Source organism: Miniopterus schreibersii (genome assembly GCF_964146895.1).
Source record: "Miniopterus schreibersii genome assembly, chromosome: 6".
Classification (NCBI taxonomy): Eukaryota; Metazoa; Chordata; class Mammalia; order Chiroptera; family Miniopteridae; genus Miniopterus; species Miniopterus schreibersii.
The window spans coordinates 34,118,597-34,134,546 of NC_138107.1; the positions used below are offsets into that span (position 1 = coordinate 34,118,597).

The following is a 15,950-nucleotide window of genomic DNA, read 5'->3' on the forward strand; positions in this document are numbered from 1 at the left end:
GGACAGCCCTTTATTCATATAAGATCCCATGGTCTGTTTCTCCTTGAGACCTGTCTATTTAATAGCTAATGAACATGTTATGATAAAATTCTCATGATTCTCATATGTAGTTTTCAGATTAGTCTTGAAATAAGTAATTTAGAAACATATTAAACCTTAAAAATATTGGTAAATATTTATCATTTTTAATATTAGTAGTAATAATAAAGATAATAGTTAACCTTTTTATAGTGATTTCTGTGTACCAGGCACTATTCTTTATAAAATCTTATTAGAGAAGTACAGTTATTATCCTTATTATATGGATGAAGAAACTGAGCACAGAGAGAATACGTAACTTGTTCAGGGTCACACGGCTGGTAAGTTTTAGAGCCATATCAACCCAGAATCTAAATCACTCTAATATACTGTCTTCCTATATAATACTTTTTAAAACAGCCTCCATAAATAGAAGACTTAGTTATAATATACAGGTGATAGCAGTTGCCTCTCCACCGTCTTCCTCTGTCCCCAAGCAACATGAGCTCCTGGATGCCCTCCGCGTGTGTACCTGCACACACTGACTTACTAAAGGGCTTTACAACATTTGCCACTAAAATTATTCCTTGAAGTTTTCTGGAGTCATATGAATTTGAATGATAAGGCACTGCATTTCTGCAGAGATTTAATATATTAACAAGGATTATAATTCACCATTAGTATTTTGTGCTTGCAGGGTCATAAATGAGCCTTGTCTATTCCGTAGATTTATATAAGTGAAGTATACTTCAGAGAAGTGGATCTTGAAAATCTGGTTTATGTACTGCTTATTAATTTCAAAATAAAATATATTTTCATTAGGTGGTTGTAATCTGAAAAATAAATCTACTCAGTCTTTGGAATATTGTGCTGAATTACTGGGTTTGGATCAAGATGACCTTCGTGTAAGTCTAACTACGAGAGTCATGCTAACAACAGCAGGGGGCACCAAAGGAACAGTTATAAAGTAAGTTCCTTAACTCATTGCTCTGTAAAAATCCTGCCTTGGGGTTTGTCAAGGAAAAAAAAATTTTTGAGAACACTTGAGATTTAAAGTTCATCTTTATGTATGATTCATTCGTTTCATTATAATGTTCTAAAACATGTGCTTGATAGATAAAAATTCTGTGCCTCTCACCTCAGTAATCCATCATAAAAATTAACCCTGACTTTCATAGCTCTTAAAGTTGTTCCTTACAGATATACTGAATGGCCCACATTGGGAATTTATAAGGTGAGAGAGGTTTACTTTTGTACAACTATGAAAACACAGGGTGGGGCTAAAGTAGGTTTACAGTTGTAAGTATGGGAAACAGAGTTTATTCTTGTATTATTAGTTATTGTATTATTTTCCATACAAACAAATGTAAACCTATTCTGGCCCCACCCTGTATGAACTGATTATGTTAATATTTGTTTTAGGTCACAGGCCATTTTTTCCCCAATTTTTCAAAACTATATATTTTGAGATATAATTTACTCTTTTGAAGTGTGCAATGTAGTGATTTTTAGTATATTTACAAGGTTGTACAATCATCACCATTATCTGGTTTCAGAAGGCAACTGATCATTTTACTTTAAAAGTGATTTTTCTTGCAAATGGGTATACTAAAATTTCTATTAAGTAGAACTTGCTTCAATAAAACACTCAGCAAATGGAGTTCCCCCTTACCTAGGATCCTTCATCTAGAGGAAATTACAAATGACAGGAAAATAGAGGCTAGTCAAGATTTTAAAAATCAGTAACCAGTAACTTCTAGGTTGTATTTGGGCCTGTGTACACTTTTAGCTCCATATCCTATGCCTCAGGTATTTTTGTTTTCAGTACTGTAAAATAAAATGGATATTCAGTAATTATTCTGAAGCATGTAAGATCTTCATTTGTGGAGAAATAGTCAGATTCTCTATCCCTTGTTATATAAGGGAAGCAGTGAGTTCTAGCAACATATTTCAGAAAAATTTTCAAGAAATTAAAATAAAGATTAAAAATAAAACTTTTTGCCACTCAGAAAGTTATACTTTTGGAAATACTAGCAGGTGTGCTTATTAAGCCTGTTTCATTGCCAAGCTAATTACAAATTATTCTTACTCTAAAGAAAACCTCAGCGAGGAGGTTGCATAGTAGCGCCCTGTAGTTACCTTGGTTCCTTAGAGATATTTCTGAGGCCCAAGGGAAGGCTGGTGAAAGCACACGTAGGTGGTCCTCAGATGTTATTTCCTCCATTTCCCCTTTGTTCTGAAGCAGTTCTTTTATGTGTTTTATGCATGGAGTGTTCACGTAATATTCACTTTACAAAAAGGTTTCAGTGTAGGAAACATTAAGTTGGAAAACCACTGTTTAGGAGGGACTCAAGTGTCACTCATACCTGAATGACTCTTCAGGCTACTTCCAAATTTGACATTTTTTTGTGGTGCTTCGTGGTTCCCATACTTACTTTTATGATAACATTCAGCACAGTGTTTGGAAATTCTTTTTTATGGCAGTCTCTCTTCATCAGACTATAATTTTCTTGATGATGAGGGCTGTGTGTCTGTACCTGCAACATCTGATACTGTTATACCATGTAGTTATATTAAATCATAGATTTGGACATTTGAGATTTTAAGATGTAAACATTTTTTCCTAAGCAACGTTAAACAGGTTACTGAACTTTTAAAGTTATCCCAAATTAAACACAATTTCTTTTACATTTAAAGGAAGTCAAAAGGAAGATTATTCCTCTGAATAATTTTTACATAGTCAGCATGGACAGTGAAGTGTAAATTAAGATTAAAAAGAATTTTGAGCCTGAAGTTCCTTTACTCAATGATAGACTTTTAAAAGTCTGGTTGTAGGTAGTAACTCCTTTAGTTCCTCTCTGTACTTAGCCCCATTTGTCTGTGTCCGCAGATGACCTTTTGTAGCTTCTCTGTTTTGTTCTTCACACTGAATACATTTAGATATACTCTAACCTTGGGTATCTGGCATTATTTTCATAGTACATGAAGAATTTTCATTGATGCAGTCTTCTTTTATAGGGTACCCCTGAAAGTGGAGCAAGCAAACAATGCCCGCGATGCCTTGGCAAAGACCGTCTATAGCCATCTATTTGATCACGTGGTGAACAGAGTAAATCAGTGTTTTCCTTTTGAAACGTCCTCGTATTTTATTGGAGTCCTAGACATCGCTGGGTTTGGTAAGTATGGTTTCATCTGTGAGTCTGTAGTTAGTTGTTTGATTTTTTTTCTTTCAGTTTTTTCACTCATTAAAAAAAACACACCCAAAAATCTCTCCCCCTTATAATACCTTTCACTTGGTGTATTTTCAGTTATATGGCCTTAGCTACATTTCATTTCACAATATGATTCAAATAGGAAGCAGATGCTTAAAAAAAAAAGAAAAGCTCATGGGTTTTGGTCACACTAATGCTAAAATTAAAACCTGCTGATTGAAACCACTATACAGTAAGTCCTAATTTAATGTCATCAGTAGGTCCTTGGAAACTGGGACTTTAAGCAAAAAGATGTATAATGAAACCAAATTTACCATAGACTAATCGATATGAACAACAGTTAAGTTCCTAGGCATGTTTCTGGTCACAAAAACATCACCAAACTTCTAAATAAAGACCAAAACACTTCTAATATTAAACTTTGAAATAAATGTGAGCTATGCATACATTTAAAAGATGAGTAGAGATTAATCAAAGAACTTATATGTTTATAAGCATAACCCATGGACGTAGACATTGGTCTGGGGAAGGCCTGGGGGTGGGGTGGATGTGGGGTGGAGGGGATCAATGGGGGTAAAGGGGACATCTGTAATATTGTCAACAATAAAGATTAAAAAAAAAAAAGATGAATAGAAACAAGTAATTCTCTAAGTCATTTATTCTACTTCAGGAACTCGAGTGGCCAGAGCCTATCCTGGCAGCTCAGGGCACAAGGAGGGAACCCCCCTCCCCGGACAGGACACGCTTCCATCACGGCACACTCACACCTACACCCACACTCATACTGGGACAATTTAGACAGGCCAGTTAGCCTAAAGTGCACAGCATTGGGATGTAAGAGGAAACCAGAGTACCCAGAGAAAACCCATGCAGACATGGGGAAGATGTCTGCATCTCTTCACAGATATTAGCCCTGGCTGGGAATTAATTTTTCGCATCAGTGTTATAACAAAATAATGTTATTCGAGGAACTGCTATAGTTAGGAGATATCTCTATATTCTTACAAGAATGCAACTGAGTAAAGGTAAAGTTTTGAGTGCTACTAATAAAGAGAATTAAGTCATTAAAACCATTAACTGCAAAGTAGAGCTGGATACAGGTTGACCTAGCATATAGGCTAAACTCATTACTATGCGTAAAAATTCATCATTAATGTTAATTGACAACAGATAGCTACTTCCAGTTAGTTTCCACTAATTGAATAATATATCAGGATAAATATTTGAGAACAACTGTGGAGCTGTGCAACCAGAAATGAGTCAGCAGCTTCCGAATGCTACTTTGTTCTGAATGACTGTGTTGTAAACATCTGAGTAAATCTGACCATTTTTATATTGAGCTTTATCAGTGTGGACGTTCCTTCTGGCTGTGTGTGAGTGATATTTTCCTCCTTTGTAGTTTGTTTACCTGTGCCAAGGGAAGGTCTGAATGTTTACATATTGAGAGGGGCAGAGTTTTGTTTTAATGTGATACTTATTTTAAAATGTATAAGAAATCATTACCTTTTGTTCAAAGGTAGAGAAACACTTATCACTGACTTAAGATTTCACAGTCTTCTGACATTTGTTTCCTGTTCTGTTACCAGTTTTAGTGTAGCACACATAATATACAGAATCATAACATTTTAGAGCTGCAGGGATCTTAGAGGTAATATAATACAATCCCTTAATTTTAGAAATGAGTTAGTACCCATAACTTTTTATAACTGTAATTTTACAGGTTACACAGAAAAAATCTGAAACACTTGTATTTTAAGTCATTTTCTTTAATTAATTCATTAATTAAATTTAATTAATGAATTAATTACTTTAACACCTGTGCTTAAATTATGTTAAAAGTTATGTTACATTTTATATCTTACTATATGACATTTATCTCATCTGACAGATAAACACCTTTTTGTCATGTAAAGTATTTTTAATACTTAATTTTAATGACTAATAAAATTTAAGTCTTGAAACAGCATTTGGAGAGTATAGAACAATTATATGTATTTCTAACCTAATTGTAAATTAAGCATTGATAGAATAAAATTGTATCCTAAGATATATTTACTAATATGAAGTTGATATGATGGTGACTCTTGATTCTGGTTTTATGTTTCAGAGTACTTTGAACATAACAGTTTTGAACAATTTTGCATCAACTATTGCAATGAAAAACTTCAACAATTTTTCAATGAAAGGATTCTGAAGGAGGTAATTACCTTTACAGTTTAAATTTATCAACTACATTAAGCTGTTTTAGATGTCAAGGAACAGAGACATGCTGAAGTTTACCCTGATTGATGGGGTATAATGTTAGTAGGCCCAGGGAATCAGAGATGCCCAGCATCGGGCCCAGTGGCTTAGCATTGCTCAGGCACATCAGAGGTATTATTGGTACAGTTCAAGCTTAGGGACCCAATAAAAACTCTAATAGGCACCTCTTCAGAAGGGAACATCTGTTGCTTCTTGCTAGTGACTTTTACTAGACTTGAAATTCTGCTTGTTTCTTTTTCTGTTTCTGTTGTCTTTTCTCTTGCCACTGCCACTCAACTTTCTACTCTTGTCCCTGACCGTGGCGTCTCCCACCCTTCCTCTGTGTCACCTTTTCTGCCCATCTTGCTACCTGCTTGCCCTCTGTGTGTGGAGAATCAGGAGAGTCAGTGGGCCGCTGGCTGAAGTGCCCCTGCACAGGGCTTTCCTTGCCATGCCCTGTGCCCTGCCAGTCACCGTGAGCGGTGTGCTTTCAGCCCGGCGCCATCTCTGGGCCCGTAAGGAGCTTCCTTGTAGTAACTAACTGTGGGCGTAGCTGACACAGTCCCAAGTCTAGGAAAGTTCCTTTGTAATTGTTCAGTGTACAGAGCAAGGATAGGTGGCTTTGGGTCAGTTGATTTGTGGTAAGGCTCAACACTTTCCCCTTGTATTTGAGCTCTCCATTGTTTTCCTACCAGCCCCCTTGACTTTCCTTCCTCTGAGCCATTTGAGGTATGTTTTACTCAATAGAGGTAGTAGAGGTAAAGACAACTTAGAAACAATCTAGTCCAGCCCCTTATTTTACAGGTGAAGTGAATTCACAGAGCAGTCCAGTGTTTTCTGCAGGTTGAGCCTGCCTTCCCGCTGCTGGCCCACAGCACTGTATTCTGTCTTATCAGCACTGCTGTTTTCTAAGTTCTGTTCTCTGCTGTATCTGGACTGGAAATGTGAAATATTTTCTTTTCTATTCCCATTCCACTCCTCTTTTCCACATTTTTATTACGTTTTTGTCTTTATGGGTTTCCTAGCACATTCCAGCTTTTATACCTTGACTCATATACTATAGTTAAACCAATTCAGGCATAAATACACCAGTTAAACAAGTACTTATCAGTTAAGATAGTTTCTCTGAAAATATTTTATGTTCTTTTATTACTATGTGAAGTCTTACCTGTATGCTTCTCACTTAACAGATCCTAGTTCTTTCTTTTCACGCTTCTTCATTTACTGGTATGTATGGTGCTTTGTGCTGTGATGGCAGAACTGAGTGCTTGTTACAGAGACAATGTGGCCCTCAGCTGAATATATATACTATCTGGCCCTTAACGGAAAGAATGTGTGCCACCCTCTGGTTTTTTCTTCTGATAGATTTGACTTTAAAATCCCTAAAAGTGTTTCAAAGCGCTGGTCTTCCCTTGGCTTTGAATACCTATACACAGACCTCTGTATTTGCGCATAGCTGCTCTCCATTTTTCAAGAAAAAGTGTGTTTATCTGCAGGAGGGAGCATTTGCACATATGTATGTAAATCATATGTTTTGTTGGCCATGTAATTTTTTATTTCACATTGCTTTAGGGGCAAGGATTTTGCTTCCCTGATGTTTTGTAAAACTCCCCGGCCCCCAAACTAGTCTGTATGAACATTTGTACTCTGGCTAATCAAGTAAATGTTATAATCAGAAATGGTACAAAACAGTGAATCCACATGGTATTTTCATATCCATGATCATGATTGTTTCATTTTAGGAACAAGAACTCTATCAAAAGGAAGGTTTAGGTGTTAATGAAGTGCATTATGTGGATAATCAGGACTGTATTGGTATGTATTTTCTTCACTCCACTTTTGGGAAATCTGGGAAGATATAGTGAATGCTTTTACTAGTAATTTTTCTGTGCTCTGTGAGTGATATTACTGGTTATGAGAACTTATTGAAACTGGCATTTGAGAGAGGTTTTACTTCTCTAGCATTGCTAGGAAGTTATTTTTCCTACCAAGCATCAAATTCAGATATGCTGAAAGTTTTCCTAAAATTCTTTTATTTACTGTGATGATATTTTACATTCTTTTTCATTGTTGAAAAATTTCAGTTACAGTTGACATTCAGTGTTATATTAGTTTCAGGTGGATTATTTTCTTTCTCAGACATCTAATTGCTTAAGCAGTAAGTGGATTTGTTATCTCACACAAGGAGGTTTGCAGTGTGACTAGGCTCCAGGTAGGGTTTGCCAGGGTTTGGCTCTGCGGTTATGCAGATCTCGTTTCTGTTTTCTGTGCATTGGCAGTGTCCTCTGACTGGCTGCAAGTGGGCTTCACGAGTTCCATGAGTCACAGATAACACTGTGCAGCATGCGAATAGGGTCTTTGTTGTTCATGTCTGTATTTATTTCTGTGTCACTGTCCAGCTGGTGTTCAGTCTTTTCTCTCCCACCCCATCTCTAAAATGAACTGTTGGGTAAACCTCGTTTATGACTTTAATTTAGAGTTTATAACGTGGTTTCGGTTGACCTGTAAACCCACTTAGAGCACCCTGGCTGCTGTAAGGTTTGTGTAACCATGTTTTTTAATTTGCTAAGTTTAACAGAAGGGCAGAGACTTATTAGTTGAGCTTTCTTCCACGCCTATGCCGTCTCTGACGTTGACAATGGCCAGAGCCGCTTTTCCAGGGATAAGCCCAGGGTGATAGGCAGAACCAGGGCGCTAATCCAGCTCCAGCTGCCTGAAGCTGGCCGAAGCGGCCTGGAGGACTCTATGCTGACCTCTTCATGGATGTTCTCTTTATATCCTCATGATAATACTAAAATCTCCTCCCAGGGGCGGAGCTTTTCTGTCCATTTTTGAACATGGGGTGTATGCCCCCAAAAGCTTACTTTTCTGACCAATGCAGTTAGAATCGTGATTTTTCTTCATCTGTCCTATAGCTTTAAGGTCTGTCCCATTGAACAGTTCTTATAAACTGTATTTAAGCAGCTTACATTTTACAGTTATTTGGGACAAGCAGGAAATTCAAACAACATGAATGAAAGGAGCATAAAAATGTGCAGTTACTGACGTTTTGCTGGAAACTATTTGGATAAGTATCTGTTAGCAGTTTTAAAAAGCTATGCATGCAAAAGCTTCTATAGTTTTTACTTTATTTTGAACATGTAGATGTCCCTGGAAGAGGAAGTCTTTCTGGCTCCTTAGCATCTTCTCACTTGCAAACGGAGTGGTTGTATTAGTCACGTTCTTTAAGGAGTTGTTTTTCTAAAAACTATATTAAATATATGATGTTACTTTCTAACAAATTGACAGATTTGAAGTAAAATTTACCTGCTCTCTATAGTTTCTGAGAGAATACTTCTAGAATCATCTGTTACATGGTTCCAGACCAGTCCTTGTAATTTGTGATTAGTAAATTGTTCATTCACATCTTTAAAATGTTCTTAACCTCACCATCTTTTAATTTTAAAAAATAGATTTAATTGAAGCAAAATTAGTGGGAATATTGGATATTTTGGATGAAGAAAATCGCCTTCCACAGCCAAGTGATCAACACTTTACATCCGCAGTTCACCAGAAGCACAAGGATCATTTCCGACTCACTGTGAGTTGGCCATTCGGGAATTTAGACTCTGATGAAGAGGAGCCTGTAGAAAGATATGCTAGAGATTAGATTAGATTAGAATCATAGGTTATGTAGGGATTAGAGAAACAACTATAATTTATCCAGCACGGCACCTTCTACAGATGGACATTTAATTTATTTATACATATACAATATATGTGTGTGTGTGTGTATTTGAAGATATTGATCTATCTCATCAACGCCCTTTTAGCTGGACAGAAAATGCATTTCACCCGTCTAAAATGTACAGTAAGATTTACCTGCTGTTTTTATGTTCTCCCTTTTGAGCTAAGTGGCCATCAGTTGCTTTGTTTCGTATCATGTGACCTGCTCATGTTCCAGGGGTCAGCACCTGAGACCCAAGCAACTACTTGTCTGCACATTTGTGAGATCAGCAGTAAAGTGCGTGGCTCACAGTCGGACTGGCGGAAGCAATTCGTATTAGTGATTAGCCAATTCATTCCAATGCTCTTTCCTAGGGAGTTTAAATTGGAAAATATACTCAGAGAGGGACATAAAAGCTGAAGCAATAGAAGAATTAGCTGAAGGGAAAAAGAGACACAGAGAGCAAGAGAAATAGATGAGAAATACAGTTCTAAAAGGGCCGGAAAACCTGGTTCCCTGAACTGCTGTTGGGTCATAGACCTGTGTGTGAATCCTTGAGGCAAAAAACAGTAGGGCCGTTCTCCACAAGGGTGGACTGTGTGGCTGTTGGTGTTTCCTGTGTTCACCTAATTCTGCATTCATCTTTACACTCAACTATAGTCACCTGAGATAATGCAAGCACAATTCTTTGTGCCCAGAAAGAGCTGACTGGCTCTTTTTTCTTTCCTTAGAGATTATAAACAAATATTTGCTAGATTTCACTGGTACTTTAAGGTTTACTAGGTATTTAAAAAGCAGCATAATTGTGTTAAGTGTGAAAATTTCTTTTAGAAATTTAAGTATTTTACATCCCACATGTTTTCTAAAGAGAATTGCATAATATATTTTTGATCATTTAATGAACTGATATATGTATAATTTTTTTAGATTCCCAGAAAATCTAAGCTGGCAGTTCACAGAAACATCAGAGATGACGAAGGCTTCATCATCAGGCATTTCGCAGGGGCAGTATGCTATGAAACAGTGAGTATACCTTCTACCAGGAGAAAACCATTTGATGTTGCAGCTGCTTTGTACAGTATGGTGACCTGTAGCCACATCTTGCTATTTGACTTTAAATTAAAAAATAAAATTTATTTCCTCAGTATATTGGCTCTACTTGGTGTGTTCAGTGTGCACATTGGCTGGTGGTGACTGAATTGTATAATACAGATACAGAACATTTCTATCATTCCAGAGAGTGCTGTTGGATGGTGCTGTGTTAGTTAAGGGATATTATCACAAGATGGATTGAATCATTTCTATTTGCTTTGTTTTTCAGACCCAGTTTGTGGAAAAAAATAACGATGCTTTACATATGTCTCTTGAATCCTTAATATGTGAATCCAGAGATAAGTTTATACGGGAATTATTTGAATCATCCACAAATAACAACAAAGACACTAAACAAAAAGCAGGAAAACTTAGCTTCATCAGTGTGGGAAACAAGTTTAAGGTATTTATATTAAATATGTTACTTGAAAAATTTTTTTACTGCATTTGAAATAAAATATATTGTTTTATGCTCTTCAGTGGATAATGTCGGCACTGTCAGAAATCCCATGAAGTTCAAGAGCAGACCCTGCATTGTTGATATTTTTGGCAAAAAAACCCATAAAATAAGTGTAGTAATTGAACATACTGAAATTCTTGTAATTTTATGAATGTCTTCTTTCTTGGTGCTTAACATATCTGATTGCTTCTCCTAATGTTCTTGCTTCTGCTTACTGTCTGGTTGACCATCCAACCTTCTCTCTCCCATGTGTTTTCTGTTTCCTTCCTCGTTCAGCAGTGTGGTTTTAGCTGGAGTAGTCCAGCTCGGGATGGCTAGAGAGCGCTAGTTGAGTTGGGAGGAAAGCAGGCACAGCCAGGGGCTTCAGGTAAATGATCACCTTCATGGACTCTTATTTATAGAGTGGCTGCCGTGTTAAAAAGAGGCTGTCTCAAGTTAACGGTTCAGTTTGTAATTCATTTTCAGTGTGTTTTCTCTCACAGTGCATTGTGGGTGTGCATATTATGCTAAAATTTGACTAAAGCTTTTAAAAGCTGTAAAAGATAAGCGCTCTGTGTGGCAAACCTTTCAAATTGCTTAACATTGGAGAACATTTCATTTGCTTTATTAGTTTTGGATCAGGAATTTATTCTTTTGAGGTCCGACAAGGAATTATCACATGACGTGTCTTAGAAATGGAACACTACTATGCTAATTGGTTCTAATTGTTGAATGTTTAGTGTAGAAAAAGATAATTTAAAAGTTTAATGACTAAAAGATTATAACACATAGAACAAAGAAATAGAATTAAGTTCTCACATAAATTTCCATAAAGTATTGTTATGTTTGCAAGAAAACTACATATGCTTTTCATTATGTGTACCTTAAATATTAAAAAATGATGTAATTAGAAATAATATTTAAGTATCAGAATACTGTGATACTAACAGTATCCTCCTGAAATCCCTGGTGGATTAAATGGGCTGTAGATAACTAACTTGATAAAGTCATGTTTATAAAGCTAGATTTTTTTTTTTTAAGCTGAAACATAACTGTAGGAGAAAGCTTATAATACATTTTCAGGTAACTGAATAAAAATTTTTAAACTTTGTTATAAGTTCTATTCATTAATTATGAGTTTCTAAATTATCTTGAGCAATATTTTTTCTCTTATTTGGGTATTCTTAAATTCCTGAATAGATATATAACATTAATTTAATAAAGTGAATATCATTCATTAAGTGTTTTCCTACTGTAGTAGTAGGAATATAGTAGTATTGCTGGTAAGAACATACCTGAAATTTTATACAATATAAATAAAAACAAAAACATTCTTAAAGTTCTTTAGATTAAAGTATTCTTTTATGTTGAGACTTGAAATGCCTTAAAATTGCTTATATGCAGTAAGATATTTTGTGCATTAAATTGCTGAAAGCTGTAACTGAGTGACATTATTAATAAAATTTAAAATGTTTTTATGAGATGCTTTGAAATGAAATATTAATAGTACTCTTAATTTTAAATATAATAGAATAGTTCTTTAATTAAATTCAAGGTATGTGAGGCAATGAAAAACAAAACAGGCTAGCATTTGCAGTAACATTACAGTTCTCCAATGTTGCTGAGAACCAGACGTTTTCTACTGAAAAGTGACATTTTCAGGTTATTTAAACATAACCCTTTAACAGTTAGTGTTTTAGTAAAAGTAATCATTTTGATGGAAATCTTATTCTGTCATTATATACATGGATATTTGTATGCTTTAAAATAAAAAATAAAAATAAAGCATGAGTTATATAAGACTGTTTACCCTTGTGCCCTATGGTCCTTGACTGCTGTTCTTTGATATTTGACATTTTCCCCCCTTTTCTCAGATGCAGTTAGTTAATTTTTGCTGTTTCTACTCTTCTCACTTACTCTATTTCCATTGTTTTTGAGAAGACTGTGCTTAGTCTATGGATTAAGAAGAATGGACTTTGTGACAATTGTTTTCGTTCCCAATTAGTGGCTCTTATACTTACTTGCCTTTCAGTCGTGTGATGGTCCAGAATGATTCTGTCTTAAGCCTATGCTGTCTGAAGTATACTGTAGTGTTACTGGTAAGAGAATGAACTTTGGTGTTAGGCCCCACGTTGGAATCTTGGCTTTGCCATGACTAGCTAATGTTTTCACCTGTAGAGTGAGGCTTAATGCTGTATTCTTAATTAGAATTGCTGTGCAGATTAAACATGATAATGCCCATGAAAAGCTTTGAGCAGTGCTTGACTCATAGAAAGCATTCAGTGAAGTATACTTGTTGTTATTATTAAATATAGCTGTGATTGATCCAGTATGTTAAGAAATATTATCTTAATTTATCTTTCATGAGCAGTATAGTAAACATCTTAGTATAAAATCAATATAAGAATTGATATAATCAGTTTACTTTGCAGAGTAGTAAAGCAAATATACGAATTAAATTAGTACTGAATGAGAGTAAATTGTAACACTTAATATTATTAAAGACAGGAAAGCATAGTAACTTGTAGTGCTCATTGTTGATTAGTTTTGGAGAAAACTATCCAAGCTTTTAAAAATAATTGAGATGTGAAATGCTTTAAAATAGTAAGGAGGGTTTCTATAGCTAGGCAGGATCATTTAGAAGTGTTACATAAAACAATCTAAATACATACCATTAGCATATATTTTAAACACGCCTTCATTCTTAATGGAGTGTGACATAAACTACACCACCTTGCCTCATACTGACACTGCTCTGCTGATCCCTGAGTGCGTCCCTAGCATTTTCATTCACTTTCTTTATTGCCTGTACACTTTCCTCGCCCACCCCACCTGCACGTGCACATGTATGATTTTTAGTATTGCTAATTTTCAGTCTTCTAATTATACAAGTTCTGTATAAGTAAAATAAGTTATTGTCCTTGGCATTATACTAGCCATGCATTTTGCATGTTACTGTCAAAGAGCTTGTGTACCAGCAGCTGTTAAATTATGATGTGCTATATATCTGTGTTATTGCATGTTACTTTATTCTTATGTCGAAGAGCTAATATTAACTTGTGACAATGTGTGTTATTGCTTTTTGGGGAAAAAAAGTGTTTTGTTTCTTTTACAGACACAGTTAAATTTGCTTCTGGATAAACTTCGAAGTACTGTGAGTACACTTAAAAAAACGGTTTTTAAATGGTCGTCTTAAACTATTATTAATATTTACTCAAATCAGCACAGTAAATCTGGAATAATTAGAAATTCATTTTAAACCAAATTCCCTCATTAAAAAGAATGTTTTTTAAAATAGTTGTCATTTTGGTTAAGTGTATTCTGAATAAAGGTTAAATATGTATGTAAAGTCAAATTATTTTATAAATATATAGAATTCTCTGGATGTTGTTAAGATCATCCTGTAGTTTGAGAAAAGTGAAAATAATTCGTTACTATGGAGAAGGAAAGTGTATTTTTTTAGGGTTACAGATAATATATTGTTTAAATATATTAAAATATTTCACAGTGAAGACTTTTTTGCAATAACAATTTTTTGGCACTCAAAAATGTTGTATTTTTCTAATATTATTAGTGCATAATGCAGAAATTTATTCTAAGCTTTAAGTTATAAAAGTATGCTAAGTTTTCAGTTCCTTACTGATTACTTTTATTTAAAAAATTTAGTTATTTTTTTAAATTAAAAATTTTTAAATTGATTTTATTGGGGTGACATTGGTTAATAAGATCATATAGGTCTCAAGTGTACATTTCTATGATACATGGTGTATCAAATTTCGTCTCAACTTTAGTGGTCAGGTATTTTCATATTTTTATAATCTGTATCAGTATCAGGAGCCTAAGCTGAAATACAATTTAATATGTCCAGTGTTTTCAAATATTTTACAATTATCTTGATTTTTAAGTATAGTAAGATTTTTATCTGATATTTACTTTAATAAAACAATTTGATGTCATTGTGTGCCCACCACCCAAAGTCAAATCATCTTCTGTCACCATATATTTGGCCTCCTTTACCCTTCACTACCCTCTCTCCCCCCTTCCCTCTGGTGACCAGTGCACTGTCGTCTGTGTCCATGAGTTTCAGTTTTATATCCTGCATATTAATGAAATCATATGATTCTTAGCGTTTGCTTAGCATAGTATTCCCAAGATCCATCCATGTTTTCCCAAATGCCAATATTTCTTCTTTTCTTATGGCTGAGTAGTATTCCGTTGTATATGTATCACATCTTCTTTACCCAAATATTTATTTTTATGAAAGTAGAGTTGGCATACAATATTATATTAGTTTTAGGAGTAAAACGTAGTGATTTAACGTATATATACCTTAGTGAATATTTTAAAAGAAGTTCATATATTAATGATAACAGACCCTGAAAGTTGCTGGTATTCATAGAAATAGAAAAATGAGAATGCTGTATGTATTGTCTTACAAAGTACCTTTATTCTCCTAGGGAGCAAGCTTTATTCGTTGTATAAAACCTAATTTAAAGATGACAAGCCATGACTTTGAAGGTGCTCAAATTTTGTCTCAACTTCAATGTTCAGGTATTTTTATATTTTTATACTCTATATCAGTGTGTGTCAGGAGTCTAAGGTCAAAAACAATTTAATATTTCCAGTGTTTTCAAATATCTTATAATTATATTGATTTTTAAATGTAGTAAGATTTTTATCTTATATTTCCTTTAATTATAAGAAAAGTATGGCTGCCCAGTTATTTGAGCAATATTGGGATATAGTTTATTACGAAATAAAACAATTTGACATCATTAAAGTAAAATTTATAAAAATTCTACAAACCTATAGCTCTCCCTCAAGTGGGTTGCTTTTCTATGGCCTTTTCAGCCCAGCAGTTCATTTCTCGTTCCCCGCCTAAAGGGGTCAGGAGTGTTTTTGTTTCCCACGCCACCGCTTGTAAAACAACAACAGCAGCAACAAAAAGCAACACATTGTCCTTGGCTTCTGTGCAATTTTTATGCATTTGGTTAAACTATGACTTCCTCTCACCTGCCACATTCTAACTTTGCTCGATCACAGAAGCCTTAGGTACCAGGCTCACTGCTTTTCCTTTACTCCGTGCCCATCCTCTATCCCCACGTGAACTCCTCATTCCCGAGGCATCAGCCCTCGTCTTTTAATCCATCCCAGGATTGTGACACTTCCTTAAACTCTTTTGCCTCTCTGACTCCTTAGTTTCTCCCCTCAGAGGTGGCTAAGGTCATTTAAGCTTCCGCGC

The 15,950-nt window shown here is 35.1% G+C and overlaps 1 protein-coding gene across 6 annotated transcripts in view; it reads left to right on the forward strand.

The window, feature by feature from the left end:
- Nucleotides 1–15,950, forward strand: part of MYO6 (myosin VI) — a 134,997-nt gene that overhangs the window by 86,318 nt on the left and 32,729 nt on the right. For all 6 annotated transcript variants that reach the window (XM_081140497.1, XM_081140498.1, XM_081140499.1 and 3 more), the window contains exons 12-20: nucleotides 841–985; nucleotides 3,037–3,194; nucleotides 5,338–5,429; nucleotides 7,214–7,286; nucleotides 8,924–9,051; nucleotides 10,105–10,200; nucleotides 10,499–10,672; nucleotides 13,824–13,862; nucleotides 15,166–15,259. In XM_081140497.1, coding sequence (XP_080996623.1) covers nucleotides 841–985; nucleotides 3,037–3,194; nucleotides 5,338–5,429; nucleotides 7,214–7,286; nucleotides 8,924–9,051; nucleotides 10,105–10,200; nucleotides 10,499–10,672; nucleotides 13,824–13,862; nucleotides 15,166–15,259 — 999 coding nt within the window. The remainder of the gene's footprint in view (nucleotides 1–840; nucleotides 986–3,036; nucleotides 3,195–5,337; nucleotides 5,430–7,213; nucleotides 7,287–8,923; nucleotides 9,052–10,104; nucleotides 10,201–10,498; nucleotides 10,673–13,823; nucleotides 13,863–15,165; nucleotides 15,260–15,950) is intronic.